Source organism: Protopterus annectens, chromosome 2.part0 (assembly GCF_019279795.1).
Source record: "Protopterus annectens isolate FY-2018-M chromosome 2.part0, PAN1.0, whole genome shotgun sequence".
In the NCBI taxonomy this organism is placed as follows: domain Eukaryota; kingdom Metazoa; phylum Chordata; order Ceratodontiformes; family Protopteridae; genus Protopterus; species Protopterus annectens.
The window spans coordinates 635,386,219-635,403,342 of record NC_056728.1 but is presented as its reverse complement, the minus strand read 5'-3'; the positions used below and the strand labels follow the sequence as shown (position 1 = coordinate 635,403,342).

The 17,124-nt window shown below is 45.2% G+C and overlaps 1 protein-coding gene across 1 annotated transcript in view; it reads right to left on the bottom strand.

Moving 5' to 3' along the window:
- NCBP1 (nuclear cap binding protein subunit 1) overlaps positions 1–17,124 on the bottom strand; it is a 2,903,332-nt gene that overhangs the window by 1,543,016 nt on the left and 1,343,192 nt on the right. Inside the window, exon 12 of the mRNA XM_044060340.1 lies at positions 5,006–5,069. Within this exon, the coding sequence (XP_043916275.1) occupies positions 5,006–5,069 (64 nt within the window). The remainder of the gene's footprint in view (positions 1–5,005; positions 5,070–17,124) is intronic.

The following is a 17,124-nucleotide window of genomic DNA, read 5'->3' as shown; positions in this document are numbered from 1 at the left end:
TTCGGAACTTTTCTTTCTTGACGAAGGTATTGAGGTTGCTTAGGTCCAGAATCGGCCTCCAGTCCCCTGTTTTCTTTGGAACTAAAAAGAACCTTGAGTAAGTTCCGAATCCTCTTTGGTCTGCTGGGACTGGTTGGATGACTTTTTTCTAGCAGCTTTGAAATTTCTATAGCTGCAGGGTCTCGCAGATGGGGCGGTACATCTGGGAGTCTTCTCTTCGGAATTGGGGGCAATAGGAAGGGTATTCTGTAGCCTCTGGTAACAACGCTTTTTACCCAGTTGTCTGATGTAAAATTTTGCCAGGCCTGAGGGTATAAAGCTAAGCAACCCCCGACTGCCTCCAGAGCAGGACAGTCGGGCCTCCTCTCAGGAGTGCTGGAAAGGTTTTCCAGGGGGTGTATCCCTGTCACCTTGGTTTTGCGGACCCCCTCTGCCGCCAGGGCAGCGTCTTCCACCTCTGCCCCCTCCTCTGCCTCTAGAGGGGGCATCACCCTGTGTGCCTGGGAAAGATCCTTGGGGTTTTCAAAACCACATTTTTCCACCACGTTGCCCTTTGGGGTACGGTCTGGATGGGGTGGAAAAACGGACTCAGACAGCAGACAGAGTCTTTCTCTCCTGCTCACACCGGGTAAGGGTCTCCTTTACTTTGGGGCCAAAGAGAGTGGCACCATCAAATGGGGCGTTAGTAAAGGAAGACTTGAAGGCTTCCGCAAAAGAACATAAGCGCATCCAGGATTGTCTGCGAAGAGCAATCGCTGAAGCTGCTGCCCTACTCGATCCTTCGGCTGCGTATGAGATCAGCCTCATGGACGAGTTTACAATGGATGTAAGGGTATTGAGATGTGCTGTAACTTTTTCTGAAATAGCAGCATATGTAGTACCCTGGAGGGTATCTCCCAACTCTTTGATTAGATCCCTCTGTAGCCGTGTGAAGTGGGTCAAGTAGTTCAGGGATCGCATAGAAAAAGCCGCTGAACTAAAAATGCGCTTCCCATACCTGTCCATAGTCCTAGAATCTCTGTTAGGCGGATGGACAGATAAGGAAGATTCAGACATCTCCATTTTCGTGGCCGCCGCCACCACCATAGCATCCACTGGCACTCCCTTTGTCAGATAAGCCTTATCCTGAGGGGCAGTAATATATTTGTTAGGCTTTCTAGGGACTGGCTCCACCGTGTCAGGCGTCTCCCACGCCCTTCGAGCAATCAGCTCCATCAACTCATCGAAGGGCGGAGTGACCCAGGAGGAGGAAGGGCGAGCACCGAATGCCTTCAGCAAAACTGACTCATCCTCAGAAGGGGGGAGGGCTTGCCAATCACCTCTCTGCTTTAGGATCTCCAGGATGTCAGAAAAAGAGACATCCTCTGAGGGTGACTTTGGGGACCCTTCTGAATCATCTAAGTCAGTGTCCGATGTCAATGATTCTTGTGGAGAATCTAAGTGTCTCCTCTTACACAATCTTTTCCTCGGAACTTCTTCGGTGGGAGCATCCGAAGAAGCCTCCGAGGAAGAGGGGGCACCCTCCAGGGGTGGCTGAGACACAGGTGCTCGACGCTTAGATGCAGCCGTGGGTGCAGAGGAGGATAACGGTCCTTTATGGGGAGGAGAAGCTGTTTCTGCTGATGTGGTTGTCTGGGTAGACAACACCTTCCTCATGAGGTCGAAGGCCCCTGGGTCCCGAGTCGAGGTATCTCCCGGTTCCGAGGAAATGGGAAGAATCCCCGAGACAGGCACCGAAGGCATCGACCCCGAGGACGGAGCCGAGTCGATCCGAGCCGAGGCCCCGAGAGGGAGAGTCGGAACCGAAACATCGGTCCGACTCTCGGTCCCGGAACCAAGGATGGATCTTCGGCTCCGAGACTCCGGTACCGGATCCGACGGAGTCGAGGTGAACGGCGCCGACCGAGAGAAGGACGGTTCTGGCACCGAGGGCTCCACAATCAGCAGATCAGCCTCTTCCGGCTCCGAAGACTGGATAGGTTTCGGAGGAGGAACAGATGGAGATAAGGGTAGGCCTTCGAGTCTCGACACCAACTGGGAGGAGACAGAGATGAGTTTGGATAAGGCCGTATTCTCCATTAGTTTCTGCACCACGCGGTCTACATCGGTGTCGGAGAGGGGTCTGGAAGAGCGCGTTGAAGGAATCGAAGACGGAGCCGACCTCAACAGTGTCGGTGGAGGGTGCTCCGTCACCGGTTCCAAGACTCGAGGCTCGGATACTGACAAAAGTTCAACACTCGGCCCCGAAGTCTGTGGAACCGGTGATCGAACTTTAACTGAAGAGCTCGGAGCCGATGACCTGGGCTCCGACGTCTTCGATTCCTTCGAGGATTTGGATGCCTGGTCTGATGCATCCAGAGCCTCTTGAAAGGTAGGTTTTAAAGACCCTATCCATAGTTTCCTGCGCCTATCTGTCATGACCCTTCCACTGAAAGAATGACAAATTGAACAGTCTTCTTGCAGATGGAGAGGGCCAAGACAGTAGACGCAGGAACTATGGTTATCAGTCACTGACATCTTTTGTCCACATTGGCAACGTTTAAAGCCAGACTTAGCTTTCTCAGACATCTTATTAAAGTAACAAGGTTAAATTTAATAAAAGTCAAATCCAGTAGTATGTCTAATCCAGTAAGTTTAGTCAAATCCGGTAAAAAGGTCAATCCAATAGTCAATCCAGTAAAAGGGATGTCTAATCCAGTAACTTTAGTGGGGTAGGCCCCGAGGGAAAACTCTAATAAAGTTAAAATAACTTTATATGGAACCGAGGATTCCTCGAAACACTATAAACACACACACACAGTCACTAGTATAATATTTTGAAGAAAATTTCTTAAGAAATATAAGAAAAAATATAAATCTTAGCTTAAGGTTGCTCAAGCTCATCAAACTGATGCGAACGCTGCAGCGGCAAACTAGACCTGGGGTAAAGGCAGAGGGGGATTGTGGGAGTTAGGTTGGTCTCGAGCTTCTTCTCGATGCAGAGCTTGCAAGCGGCCGACATGGAGCCGAGGATCGGCTCCGAACCCAGGTGTAAGAACAAACGGCGAGATCGAACACTCTCACATTACTCATTTCTCAGCCTCAAAGGCAGAGCAGCTCAGAGACAAAGCGGATATCAGACCAGAGAAGACAAAATTCTGTATCGTAGATCTCCCCTGCTCAGAGGGCAAAACCTCAGAGGTGGAAGCCAGAGCCGAGCTGTCCAGTGCTGAGGCACCAAGGTGCATTGACGGCTCCGAAAGCTTTGGAATTGAATGCAACACTTCAAGTCCGACAGGCAGACTACAGAGCTCTCTGGATCCGAGGGGACCAAAACCCTCAGAGAAAATCTCGGATCACAGGATAAAGTTATCCTTGGATCTGAAACCAATCCAGACGACTCAGATCCACAAACTCTGAAGCAACAGGAGTCAGAATCTGTAAAGGGGGAGTAGTAGATATACAGATCTCCTGATCCAGAGGGGTAAGAGCCAAAGAACACCAATCTGGCTTGGCACCAAGAGAAGCTTCTTGACTAGTCTCTTCACATCATCTTCTGTAGGGCTTCTGGAAGAATGAGTGGATTACATGGATGGAGACCTGGGTCTTTCAAAGAATGGAAAAGGTACCCTTGTCAGGGACAGAGTACCTTGTTCTGGGAAGTAACTTGGCAGTCTCAAAGTCTGGTTCCGACTGCACTGGATCTGAAGAAGTTAGATCAGAGAGCTTCGTCTTCATCGGATCCAGTACTCTTTCCTTAGCAGGACCTTAAATTTTTATTTTTTTTGGATCCGGGGTTGAGACTGGGTCCTTATGAGACAGCTTTCTTGAGGAGTCTGAAGATGAGGAAGTTGGCTTTGGAAAAGAGGTTTTTGTCATTTTAGAAGAACCCTCTGATAAAGCCTTTCCAAATGAAGGAAGAAGACCTTTCAGTATCAACTTATTCTTGCTTCCTACTAACGCACGAGGATTAAAGCCATGGCATACAGAGCAGTCCTCTGGTAAATAGAGAAGACCTAAACAATAGAGACAGTGTGTGGTCATCAGAAAAGTGGCAGTCTGTGCCCACACTTCAAACATTTTTTTAAATCCTGCTGCTTTACCTGCCATCACCAATCAAAATAACCTTTAACACTACAATAAAACAGTGAATTACTATTTAAGATTGAGAAATAAGAGAAAAGGGATGAAAATACCAAAAATGGTAAATAAGCCATGGCAGTGTTGTAGAGGGGGAAAAAGATACTAACAACAGTATCTAAGACATACAAAAAATGTATGATAGAAAAAAAGTTTTAGAAATTGCAAGAAAAATGAAATTTTTAAAAGGGGGATAAGGGACAGTAACAGAAAAAGTTTGTAAGTAAGGAATACAAAAATATAACACTTATATGAAGAACACTCAAAGAAAGATGAAAACCACATATTTTGCTTGAAGTGGCAAACAAGATCTGGGGTAATTGGAATTGGTCCACTGTGAGTAAGGGAGAAGCTTCAGAGTTTTTGGCAACCACAAGCTTTAGCAATGGCAGAGTCAGATCCGAGGGATCAGATCCGAACCATCAGTAGAGGACAGAATGAAAACTGGCATCAGATCTAACATGAACTGGTACAGACAGTAGCAAAAGTACAGAAAATGGACCTAAAACAAAATATTTACTAAATTTTCAAAACAAGGAAAAATTATGTGCTGAAGAATAAAGCTAAAAAATTATCACACTAGAAAACAGTCAAAGGCTATTGGTAATGCAAGTTACCAGCGCATGGAAACTAGTAAACAATCAAATAAAGAGTACCACACCACTTAACAGTGGAGTTTCTAAACATGTTCTACTGACCAAGATTCCACAAAAATAATTTTCCTTTAGTAAAGCAATTAGCAGTGAAAAATTCAAACAAGAATTGGAAATTTTTAGTTGAAAGAATATTTTGTAAATTTATCACCATATTTCAAAATAACAAAAACGAAGCATAAGAGTTTGAGTAAGAATTTATAACACAACTACATACAGGTGGGGTTACTTACCTCAACTATATGATAGTTCAATGGAATCTTACTCTTGCCTGGGTAACTCAGCAACTGTGCGGCACTTGGAAGAAAAAGAACATTTAAGTAAATAGTATATGGTCTTTATGTAAGGACAAAACACCACTTTTCTAACATTCAAATGAACAAACAAAATACAGATGAAATTATAATAAACTTACAGAGGTACTCATTATTTTAAAAAATATGAATCTTTAAGTGAAGTCTCCTGCAGTAAGTACAAGATTTATACCTGCCAACATAAGATTTTATCTTGCGTCTTTTAATGCACCATGGGTTATCCAAAGTATAGGTAAAACCACTTTCAAACTACAATGTCTATGGCCAGGATTATACCACACTCTTCAGTTCTTTTAATGGAAGACTTACAACATTTAATCCAACAGTAACTCCACATAAATAAAACTCTGACAAACCCAATAGTTTAACCACTGCTTAAACATCCTCTTAACCAGTTTTGGTCCTGCACATGCTCATCACAGAGTTAAGACGCTGTGTTCACCACAACTCTACAAATACTCTCCTTAAACAGAATCCTCAAAACATTTCACTGAAATGACATTTTTATACATAACTGCTGCCTGTAGAATCCACTAAGTTGCACATCGGCTTTGTCTCTTTAGTAGCTTCCACCTCTGTAAAATTTTAGAATGTATAAATGGAACTAATGACTGTGTATAAATGTAAATAAAATGTAACTACTCTGTTTAACTGGAACTTAGTATAACTGCCTCCACAGAAAATGGGTATTCCCAGTCAGACTTCTCAGTAAATAAAGATAAATAAATAAAACTTAAACAATGCAACACCACAACTCCCACACTTTTATAAACTACTCATCAATACTGCTTTCAAACAGGAAGAAGTGGGCAGGCTATGAAGTACAGCCATCAAAACTCAAATCTAAAATTATGCTGGACAGACAACTGCACTGCTGGAAGAGTCTCTCAGTCAAAGACATATGGCACATTCTGAATATATCAGATATCTAGAAAAGGACCCTTCCCGGAAGGTTCATCTTCCCTAACAATAACAACTCACTGGTAAATCTCACAAATAGGAATGTTTCCACATCTGTACTGACACAGTGATGTAATGCACCAACTATACAACAAAGCATGCTCATTGAGCCTGCCAGTTCCACATACCAGTAGCAAGCACCTTCCAGCAGTTGATGAGGATTCGCCATTTATATTCAGTGGTATGCAAGTATGCATCTGCCTGACTTGCAGGAACCACCAACAGTAGAGGCTAATGCAAGAGATACCGATCAGTGGGGGGTATGGGGATGTGAAGGTAGGAGATTCTTAACCCATCGAAAAGGATCCTCATAGATCAAATGTTAGCAGTATTTGTTGCATCTGACATCAAGAATTCTCTCAGATGGGTCTGTGGTTCAAGGTCAAGTTCATTAAAAAATGCTTAAACCTAAGCGGGGTTACAATAAATGGCATACAGAATGAAAACAAATGTATTCAAGGTAGCAAATAGCTGAACTGATGGTGCAATAAATGCAACACCAAGGTTCCAACATTGAAAGATAAAAAAGTTATATGCTCGCCATAACTTTCATCCGAGTTACCCATCTTCATTTATCCTTGACCAGTGGGTTTGGTTATGAAAAATGGAACAGTCTCGGCCATTTCCACAGCTTGCGCAGGCCAAAAACACCCGAATGTCAAAACTACCCACAATACATCACTCCTAGTTGCCTCAGATTGAGTTTGCAGGTTACAGCTAAAAACATAAAAACAGGTGGCCTGATGAAAACCATGTCTGCTATATAAAACTAGTCAAACATGGAGGTATGTGTCCTATCCGCTCCACCAAAGGACATTAGAAAGGCCGGGGGAAGGACGGAGGGAAGTAGAGGATAAATGAAGATGGACAACTCAGATGCAACATTATGGTGAGTACATCACTTCTATCTGAAGATGTCGAGGTTCATTTTATCCTTGACCAATGGGACTGAGTCCCCCAGCTACCTTAAGTCTTGGGCAGACTCAAGGAAGGAAATTCCTGAGCACCAGTGAACCAAAGAATGCTCTTTTCCCTGGAGAGCAGGTCCAATCTGTAATGAGTAATAAGGGTATGAGGGGAAGCCAAAGTTGCCGTTGCACAAATATCATCCATAGAAGCTGAAGACTGAAAAACTGCTGATATAGCCATAGATCTTGTAGAGTAAGCATTTACAGGTCTAGGCAAATCAATTTTCTCTGTCATAAATAAAGAATATACAGTTTTTTAACCATCTGGCCAAGGTTACTTTGCTGACTGGTTTGCAATTTTGGTACTTGAGAAGGACACAAAATTGGACTGATTTTCGAATATCTTTTGTTCTGTGCAGGTAAAAATGTAACTGTCTGTGAAACCCAGTAAATGGAGGGAGTAGTCTTCCTTTATTAGAAAAACTGAGAAAGAATACTGGCAGATTACCTTAGGAAGAAATGAGAGCTTCAACTTTAAGGCAACTCTGTCTTTATGAAAAATCAAGTATAGGTGTGTACTAGGCTAATGGCCCTGCAGCCTTTAAAAGCCTAGCCCATAGGATTACCCTGTCATCGTGCCGCCCATCCTTAGTTCCCCGTGCCTCTGTCAAGTAGAGCCACTGGAATGATCCCCGGGGTGAATTTTCTATTTCCCATCCACTCATCAAGATTCCTCTTGAAGAGGGCCATTAAGGCGCTCCGCTTGACATGCATGGGAAGTCTATTACATAGCATGGGCAGTCTCTGGGTTATGAACCTGTCCCCCCAGCTTGTTCTGTTGATTGTGGTAATGAGGTCGAGGGTCTCTGGAGCGTGTAGTGCAGAGGGACTGGGATTTCTTTAGATGTAGCATTTCTAACAGAGCTAGGTCAGAAATGACTAAGTCAAGCAGAGATCGCTTCTAAGTAGGTGATATGAGACAAAGAATAGTTGGAGTTTTTTGAGTCTGTCCATATAGGACAAGTGTTTAAGGCCTAAGATACTCTTTGTGAGGTATTTTTGTAGCCTCCCCAGTTGTGGTAGGTGTCTAGTGAGGTACATGCCAAATGGGGCACTGTACTCGATGATTGCCCTAATGAGGGAAGGTAAAGGGAGAAAATTACTTCTTTCTTCCTCGATGGAAAACCCTTAGTAATGAGATGTGCCACACAGAAGGACTTTCTGACCACAGTGGCAATGTGGTGGTCAAAAGAGAGATTGCGGTCAACCTGTGTTCCCAGATCTCTTATGATGGCTTCTGAGTTCACTGGACAACCACCGATGTGGTAATTCATGGGAACCAGGTATTTCCCAAAGGGGATGATGACATTTTCTGGCATTCAGCTTAAGGCCATGGTTCTGACACCAGTCACTGGTCTCAGTGAGGCCTTACTGTAGTATGTCAACATCACTTGGGGAGTTAATTATGGCTCCCAACTTGCCATCGTCTGCAAACATTGTCAACGAGAGCCCCTTCGTGTTGGCCTGGACTTCAGAGAAGTAGATACCAAACAGGAGAGGACCCAGGACCGAACCCTGTGGGATTCAATTGTGACTTGTCAACCGTCTGACTTGGAGTCAGCTACTTTCACACTGTGGGTTCTATCTGTGAGCCAGTTTGCAACCCGCCTAGTGATATAGGGGTTGATGCCTACCTTAGTAAGTTTTTCTAGCATTCCTGAGTGGGGAATGGTATCAAAGGCCTTAGCCAGATCAAGGTAGGCTGTATGAACCACCTTGTCTTCATCCACAGCTCTGGTGACCGACTCAGAGTCATCAACCAGGTTGAGAAGGCATGATCTACCCTTCACAAAACCAAACTGTGTGGGATCCACAGTTTGGAGGTTCGCTACATCTTTATTTATTAGGTCCATGATGATGTGTTCCATAGCTTTGCATATCAGACTTGTCAGGCTAATACGGTGATAGTTCCCAGGGTCTGTAGTCGCCCCTTTGTGGAGAGGGATGACTGTAGCAGTGCATCATTCGGTAGGGACAAAATCCGAGATGAGGCTGTGATTGAACAGGGCACACAGGTGAGGTGCCACTTCACACTGTAGTTCATGTAGAACACAGCCAGAGATATTGTCAGGTCCAATAGAAGCTGTATTCTTGGCCTTGGACAGTGCTGTTTTAACCTGTGCAGTAGTAATACTGAGTGCCTGGCAATCTACTGGTATTATGATTGGTCCTTTGGTGGAGGAGTGAGGGGTAAAGTTGGCACTGAATCTGTCCGCCATTATATTGGCAATATCTGTTGGCTCGGTAAAGGAGGTGCCATTGTGCAACAGCTCCAAGCAAATCTGGGATATGCCGTGGCGATTCCTTACATAACTTGAGAAGGCCTTGTGGTTGTCTTTAGTATCTGCTGCAATATGTTTTCATAGCTAGCTTTAGAGGATTTGATGAGGGATCTCAATTTTTTGTTGAGGCTGATAAAGGAGTTTTAACAATATTGGGACTTCACCTTATTTCTCATCAGTTTCCTCCTCCTGTAGTAGAGTTTGTTTATGGCAGGGGACCACCAGATTGGCTTCCTTTTTTTTGGAAGAGAGAGTCTTAGTTCTATTGGGTATGGCGAGATCCAAGCAATTGTCTTTGTACAGGGCATTAGTGTAGGATTCGGCAGTCATGCAGCTGTTCTCCAAATGAATGGGTGCCGTGAAGTTAGCCAGCTGTTTTTAGGAGCCCAAAGTTAGCTTTGGAGAAGTTTTTCATGGTGGTTAGCTTTGCTGGGGGGGGTTCCAAGGTGATCATTTTGTGGTCGGATCTAACCAGGTAGGAGTTGACTACTGGTACAGAGCAACGGTCACCCATGTTAGTAATGACCAGGTCAAGGATGTTGCTACCTCTTAGTGGGGGTAAGAATGAGCTGGTCCAAGACATTAGAATTAATGAATTCCAGAAAACGTTGGGCAGGTGTATTGGTACATGAGTAGTTTTCCCAGTTAATGGAGGGGTAGTTGAAGTCACCCAATATGAGAGAGTGTTAGCTTGGACCCTAATATTCTCCAGGATACTTAGGAACGTGAAGTTTTGAGTCTTGGGTCATGGTTGGGAACCTATAGCATGCTACGACCTGAATCGATGTCTTACCCAATGTTAGCTACACTTGAAGTATCTCTGATGCGTCATGTTGGGCAACCAGTCTGGAGGTGTGCGCATCCTTTATGAATATGGAAACACCACCTCCTTTGGAGCTTCGGTCCAAGTTCTGGGTCCGAAAAGGTATGAAATGAGCTATAGCCTGGTAGTGCAAGGGTGCTATCTGCTGCCTTGAACCAGGTCTCTGCTACAGCACAAATGTCGATGTTATCCATTTTAAGGAGTGCGTCAACAGAGTGGATTTTGAGATTTAGACTTCTAGCATTGAGCAGTATCACCCTCAGATTGCATTTGTTTGGAACTGTTGCAGTGGTAATCTGGTCTTTGGAACACCACCTAAAAAAGGCACTATAGGGATGGCAAGAGCCTTGGCCAGTATCCAGAAGCCTAGGGGTGACAGATGCAGGCCATCTCTGGCAAAGCATCTAGGTCTGTCAATCATGTCATCCCAGGCTGACAGATACTAGATCCCCTTAGAATGACACCAGAAACTTAGCAAACTGTTGAAATCCATCATTTTCTGCTTGTACTGTGGTATCATTCTGGGTGATGGTAGGAGGCTGCTCAGGGCTAGGGTCATACCCATCTGGGCTACATAATCCGAAAGCTTCTCCATGTCTCTCTTCATGTAGTCCAGGAAGGTCTCTCTCAGGTCATTCACATCCACACGTACAGTGACAGAGTCATATTTGTACCTGTTGTTGATGACCTGAGTGTGTGAGTTATGTGGCGGATCTGGGCACCTGAGAGGCAGCTGTTACTTTCTCCTTATTCAACCTAGTGAACGGGACATCAGTGTGCCTCACTATCGAGTGACCTATGACAAGTGTGTTGGGCAAGCTGTTTTGTCTTAAGGACTATGAGTGGCACACTGTTTAGGAGAGTTGTGTGTCTTCAAGATAAGTGTTGTGTTATGGTGGTTGAGTGCGTTTCTGCCTTGGAGGTCTCTGTTGTTTGTGTAGACTTTTTACCGAGAGCCTCTGCGAAGATGGGTGTGTGGTTTGTGTTTTTATGTGAAGGCAGTGCCGGTGTGTGTTCTAGAGGGCTGTGTGTTCTGGGGGGCTATGTGTTCCATGTGGTGTGGTGCAAGTGTCTTGGCTGCAGAGTGCATGGCTTCCAATTTGGATATACAAATGCACCTCTCGCAATTCTGAGTGTTGGGAGGAAAGAGGAGAGGGATGTCAGTGTACATGAGTCAGTTGCTACATTGCCTCAGAATGCCCAAGTTCGCCAGGCTAACAGGAGAAAGCACAGGAAACTGACCTTTAGACATACCTGGAGGGGTGGGCATTAATAATAAGTACTGGAGCTGTTTCCTTGAAGAACATTTAGTGCTGGTAGCACTGTTGTGTGCTACAATAACTGCTACAAGAAGATTGGCAAAGTGCTAGACTAATAAACTAGCAAAAGTGCAGCAGGGCAGAGAAAGTACAGTTGTGTACACTTACCATAAATGTAGATGTTAGTGTGTAATCACTGTTTCAGTCATCACACTTGGGTTATCTGCCTGCAGGTAGCCCTAACTCGGGCCAAATACCAGAGTCGGGATTTCTGCATCGGATACTGTCGCCTCATCCATGACGTCAGGTCGTCAGGGGTATAAAACATGCAGCAGACACCACTACATCTGTTCTTCTTGCCCCAAATAGGAAGCTAGTATATAGTGGGGACCACCACCAGTAAAAAGTACATATTAATGCCATTAGTAATGGCCAGAGAGGAGAGGTAGAAAGAGAAAGCCAGGGGGTTGGAAAGAGGTAAACCAGGACTGCAACAGTGAATACACATGAACATCTACATTTATGGTAAGTGTACACAACTGTACTATGTTCTTCATGTTTCACTGCTGCAGTCAACACACTTGGGTTGATTCCCAAATCTGAGGAAAGGTGGAGCCAGTCAAGAAGTAGTAGGGCTGGCTAGCAGGCCTTGTAAGACTGCTGTGGCAAATCCAGCTCTGGATTTAGAAAAGAAAGGCAAGTGGTAATTCTTGCTGAAGGTGTATTCAGAACTCAGGTTGCAGCTTCCAGGATGTCCCTGGTGGGGACTTCCCCTGAGAAAAGCTGTAGAGGTTGAGGTAGCCCTAGTGGAATGAGGCCTGATCCCCTGCAGGGTAGGTTTTCCATGGTGTTTGTAGCAGAAATGGATGCAGTGTGCTACCCATTTAGAAATAGTTTGTTTCAAAATGGCCTTGCCCTCAGCTCCTGTAGCAAAGCTGACTAGCAGCTGGTCAGATTTTCTGAAAGGTTTAGTCTTGTCAAGGTAGAACCAAAGCTGTCTGTGCCGTCCAAGGAGTGCAGGATCCTTTCCCCTTTATACTAAAGATTAGGAAAAAAGGTTCGCAAATGGATGGAATGGTTTAAAGCCACACTGGATAGCACCTTGGGCGTAAAAGATGAGTTAGTCCTGACGGAAACCCTGTCGGCATGGAAGATCATGAAGGGTCCCACAGCCATAAGGGCCTGTAACTCAGACACTCTTCTTGCTGAAGTGATGACTACCAGTAAGGCTGTTTTCCAAGAGAAGAATTTTAACTCTGCTGTAGCAGCAGGCTCAAAAGAGGGAAACGTAAGCTTCTTTAGTACAAAGTTAAGATTCCAGACAGGAGTGGGAGCTCTCCTTGGGGGTCTTAAATTGTTAGCTCCTCTCAGGAACTGTTTGATCAGAGGGTGAGAGAAGAGGGGTAATGAGCTTACAGTACTGTAATGAGCTGAGATGGCAGAGGCATGAATCTTAATTGATGAGAAGGATAGGCCTCTGTGGAGCAGCTCTGCTAGGTAATCTAGGATTTGAGGCAAGGAGTGCACGGCTGTGTCCTTCCCTTGAGACTGGCTCCAAGAACAGCTTCTATTCCACTTTTCTGAATAGGATTTCCTAGTACTGGGCCTCCTGGCCTCAAGGATAACATCCAGCACCTGTTTGCTGAGGGATGCTGGTGATGTATATTCAGGGAATAAGCCAGGCAACCAGGTTCAGGGTTTGCAGCTGAGGACGCAAAAATCTGTCTCTCCTGCTGGGACAGCAGAGTGGGGGTCTGATGTAGGTGCCAGGGTGGCACTGCTGTCAGACTGCATAGGAGTGGGTACAAGTGCTGGCTGGTGCAATAAGGATTGTCCTTGGCCTGTCCTGTTTGATCTTGAGGAGTACTTTTGGAAGGAGGGGTAGAGGGGGAAAGGCATAGATTGAGAGGTTTTCCCATGTGAAGGATAGGGCATCCACTTTCCAAGCTTGATTGTGGGGAATTCTGGGGCAAAATTTGTTTAGTTGATGGTTTTCGGGGGCACCTCTGGTGTCCCCCACCTATGTATTAGAAGTTAGAATGAGTTTGGTTCCAGTTTCTACTCGCGTGGGTCCATTAGATTAAGTAGTCTGCCAGTGAATTTTGTTTGCCTGGCAGGAATTGAGCTTGCAGGTGCACTTTGGTTGCTTAAGGCTGTGTTTCACAGAGCCATTGCTAACCTGCAGAGTGGGTAGGAGTGAGTTCCCCCCTGCCTGTTTATGTACCACATAACTGTGGTGTTGTCTGTCTATCAGTTGTTGTCCTGGCAGGATAAGGTATTTGAAGGCTGTCAGTGCATTCTGTACAGCTAACATTTCTTTTTGATTGATATGCAGGTCAATTTGTCCTGGGCTCCATTTGCCTTCAGTGCATTTGCCTGCCATGTGAGCCCCCATGCATAGTCTGATGCGTCTGTTGTCAGAGTTTGGACGGCGGGGGTTGTGAGAAAGGCAGTCCCTTGTTGTGGTTGCAAGCCTCTGCCCACCAAAGGAACTTTGTCCTTAGGCAAGGAATGATAGGAATCACTGTTTCCAGGTCCGGAGAATGTTGATACTAGAGACTTTTTAAGTACCATTGAAGTTTCCTCATATGCAGTCTTGCAATCAGCAGACTACATGAGGCCATGAACCCTAAGGCTTGCAGTATTTTAATTGCAGATAACTGGGTTTGGGTGGCCAGTAGTTTGAAATAAGTTGTCAAATAAACCTGCTTTTCTGGAGTGAGGAATGCCATCTGGGAAGCTGTGTTCAAGCTTGCTCCCAGGAATACAATCTTTTGGCTGGGTACCAGATGTGATTTCTTTTCGATGATGGTATACCCCAGAGAAGTTAGGAGTCTCTTTACAAACATCAGGTGCTGAAGAAGCAATTCCTGACTGTCCGCCTGAATCAGGCAATCGTCCAAGTATGGTAAATTTGAATATTTCTCTGCCTGCAATAAGCAATGGCTGGAGCCAGGCACTTTGTGAACACCCTGGGTGCAGTAGATAAGTCAAAGTGCAGAGAACTGACAGTGCATACAGCCTGCCCTGAAACGAAGATATTTCCTACAAGATTCCCTTACAGGGATGTGCAGATAAGCTTCTTTTAAGTTTAGGGTGACTAGCCAGGAGTCTTTAGATAGCATAGGAAGGAGCTGCTGGAGTGTAAGCATTTTAAATTTTGGTACCACCAGGAAGGTGTTTAGACATGACAGACCCAGAATAGGGCACCAAGAGTTCTCTTTCCAGGGCACCAGGAACAGCCTGGAGTAGAAACCCTGTCCCGTTTGCTCTGTTGACACAGGTTGAATAGCCCTGATACTGAGAAGAGGAAGTACTTGCTTTTGGGCCCCTGTCCACTGGTTTAGAGGAAGGTCTGGCAATCCGCTTGGGGTTGGCAGAGAGTGGAAATAGAATCTGTATCCCAGGGATACAATGTTTAAGACCCATCGGTCCTGGGTAATATACACCCAGTTTTTTGCATGCAGGGCGAGTCTTCCTCCTAGGGGTTCAAGTACTTGGGCATGGCTGGGAAGGATTACGGACAAGTCATTGTGAACTTTTTCCATATGGGGTTGGCTTACAACTCCCAGTTTTTGAGGAGGGACCACTCCATTGTTTAGATCTGTGCATACCCCAAGACTGTAGTCTTTGTGGTCTGCTGCCCCTGGGTTTGGGCTGAAAAGGTCTGGAAGGGACTGGAAATGACCAGTTTTTTGAAGGCCAATGCCTACTGAATCTAGGTGGCTGTACCTGTAAGAAATCTTTAACAGTTTGCATGGATTTAGCTTTTTCCTCCATCTTTTTAAGAACTTCTGCTTTAGAGCCAAACAAACATTATTGGTTTAATGGAGCATCAAGTAATTTTGCCTTGACATGCTCTGTCAAGATTTGCTCCTTCAGCCAAGCATGCCTTCTCAGAACAGACCCAGTGACAGCAGCCCTGCAAGATGCTTCTAAGGCAACAAAAACACACTGCAAAGTATGTTTAACAACTTGGTTTGCAGAATGCATCAAGTCTTGTAAGTCCTTACTTTCTGCACAATTAGGAATCAACATTTTTTGTTTAATTAGATCAATAATATGCTACTGGTACTTCAACATGTGAAACTAGCAATTTAAAGCACTGATGGCAAGAGTTGCAGAGGTACAAACCTTCTTACCTCATTTGTCTAGAGCACTAGAATTCCTGTCCGAAAGGTAGGGTTTTTGGCTGTAGAAGCCTTAATACCTTTAGGTCCCTGGGAAATGGTCTCTGGATCCGCAGTGGGATTTTTAAAGAGAAATTTGTGAGAGCCGGGTACTCTGCAGTATCTGTCAGGCTTTCTAGGAGCAGGTGGTGAAGTATTAGGGGTAAAGCTCGACTCCATGAAGACATTATCTACATCATCCAGGACAGGGGGAATAGCTAGAGGCCTATGCTGAGGCAAGTCTAAAACTTCCCTGAGTCTCTTTTTGGACTGCAGGTAGTCCTGGAATTCCCAGCGGACATGCTCTCTTAGGGTATGCAAGGTTTCACCGAAAGAAAGGTCCTCAGGGGGGGTGGGGAGGGGGTCGGGCTGAGGGAATTGAATCCTCTGCATCTGAGTCCTCATAGGTAGATAAGGGTATGTCCTGGTAATCACAGGGGTCAGAGTCATCAGACTCATGGTCTAAAGAATCAGAAGGAAAATCAATTCTTTTAGAGGGGGAAGGCTGGCTTCCCCTAATAAAAATAATAACGTCTTCAGCAATTCTAAGCATTTCTTTTTGTGGCATGGAAGCTTGAGAATGTGCTTTGGTCATCGGTTTTCCTAGGCGTAGCGCGAACTCTGGGCCTGACAAATTTGGTAGATTTAGTCATTAATGAAGTAGTCTGTTTGATATGAACATCGGAAGGTCTGAATACACCCTTAGAAGCCGGTGCCTGCACAGCGGCTCCGCACCCATCCAAGGTAGTGACATCCGCACATTCCATAGTCGAAGCATCTCATGGCATACCGGACTCCGAATGGGTCTCAGTAGAGGCCTGTGAATCTCTAGAAGCGGGTAAACAGTGGCTGCTAAAGCACCAAACCAAGTACTGGTGGACTGGCGATTAGCTTAACAAAAGAGTCGGCAGTTTTGGACCTATGTGGTCCGTCTCTGTCTGTCTTTGCATTTTTTCAGAAGATCGGTAGTCGGATGGCTTACCAAAGCCATTTCGGAATACAGAGAATGAAAGAATTTAGGACAAATATAGCCCGAAGACGAATAGTTCGGGTGCTGAACAAGGCACAAAACCGACAGTGAGGGACGTCGTGGTCTGGGCCTAAAACAGGTGAGGCAGTAAGAATGAAAATTTCTGTGAGGTAATTTGCTTTCCACAGGCACGACAATTAACTTTTTCTGACATCGGTTAGAGCAAGAAAAAACTATCCGCAACAGGGTACTAAGCTTTAGAAGACTTCAGGTTTGAAATTCGAAAAACGAAAATTTCAGGTAGCTGCCGACCAGCACTTGCAAACTGCTTCTGCTTCGGGATCCCACGTGGCAAGAAAAGGTGATGTAATGGCGTCGGCTGCATGTTTTATACCCCTGACGACCTGGAAGAGGCGACAGCATCAGATGCAGAAATCCCAAGACACTGGTATTCGGGCCGACTGAGGGCTACCTGCAACCAGATAACCCAAATGTGATGACTGCAACAGTGAAACATGAAAAACATCTAGCAGATCTAAGGGGAAAAATTGAAGAGCACCACTCTGAAGCTAATAAAATGTCCTGGATACAGTAAATCTGTATCTGG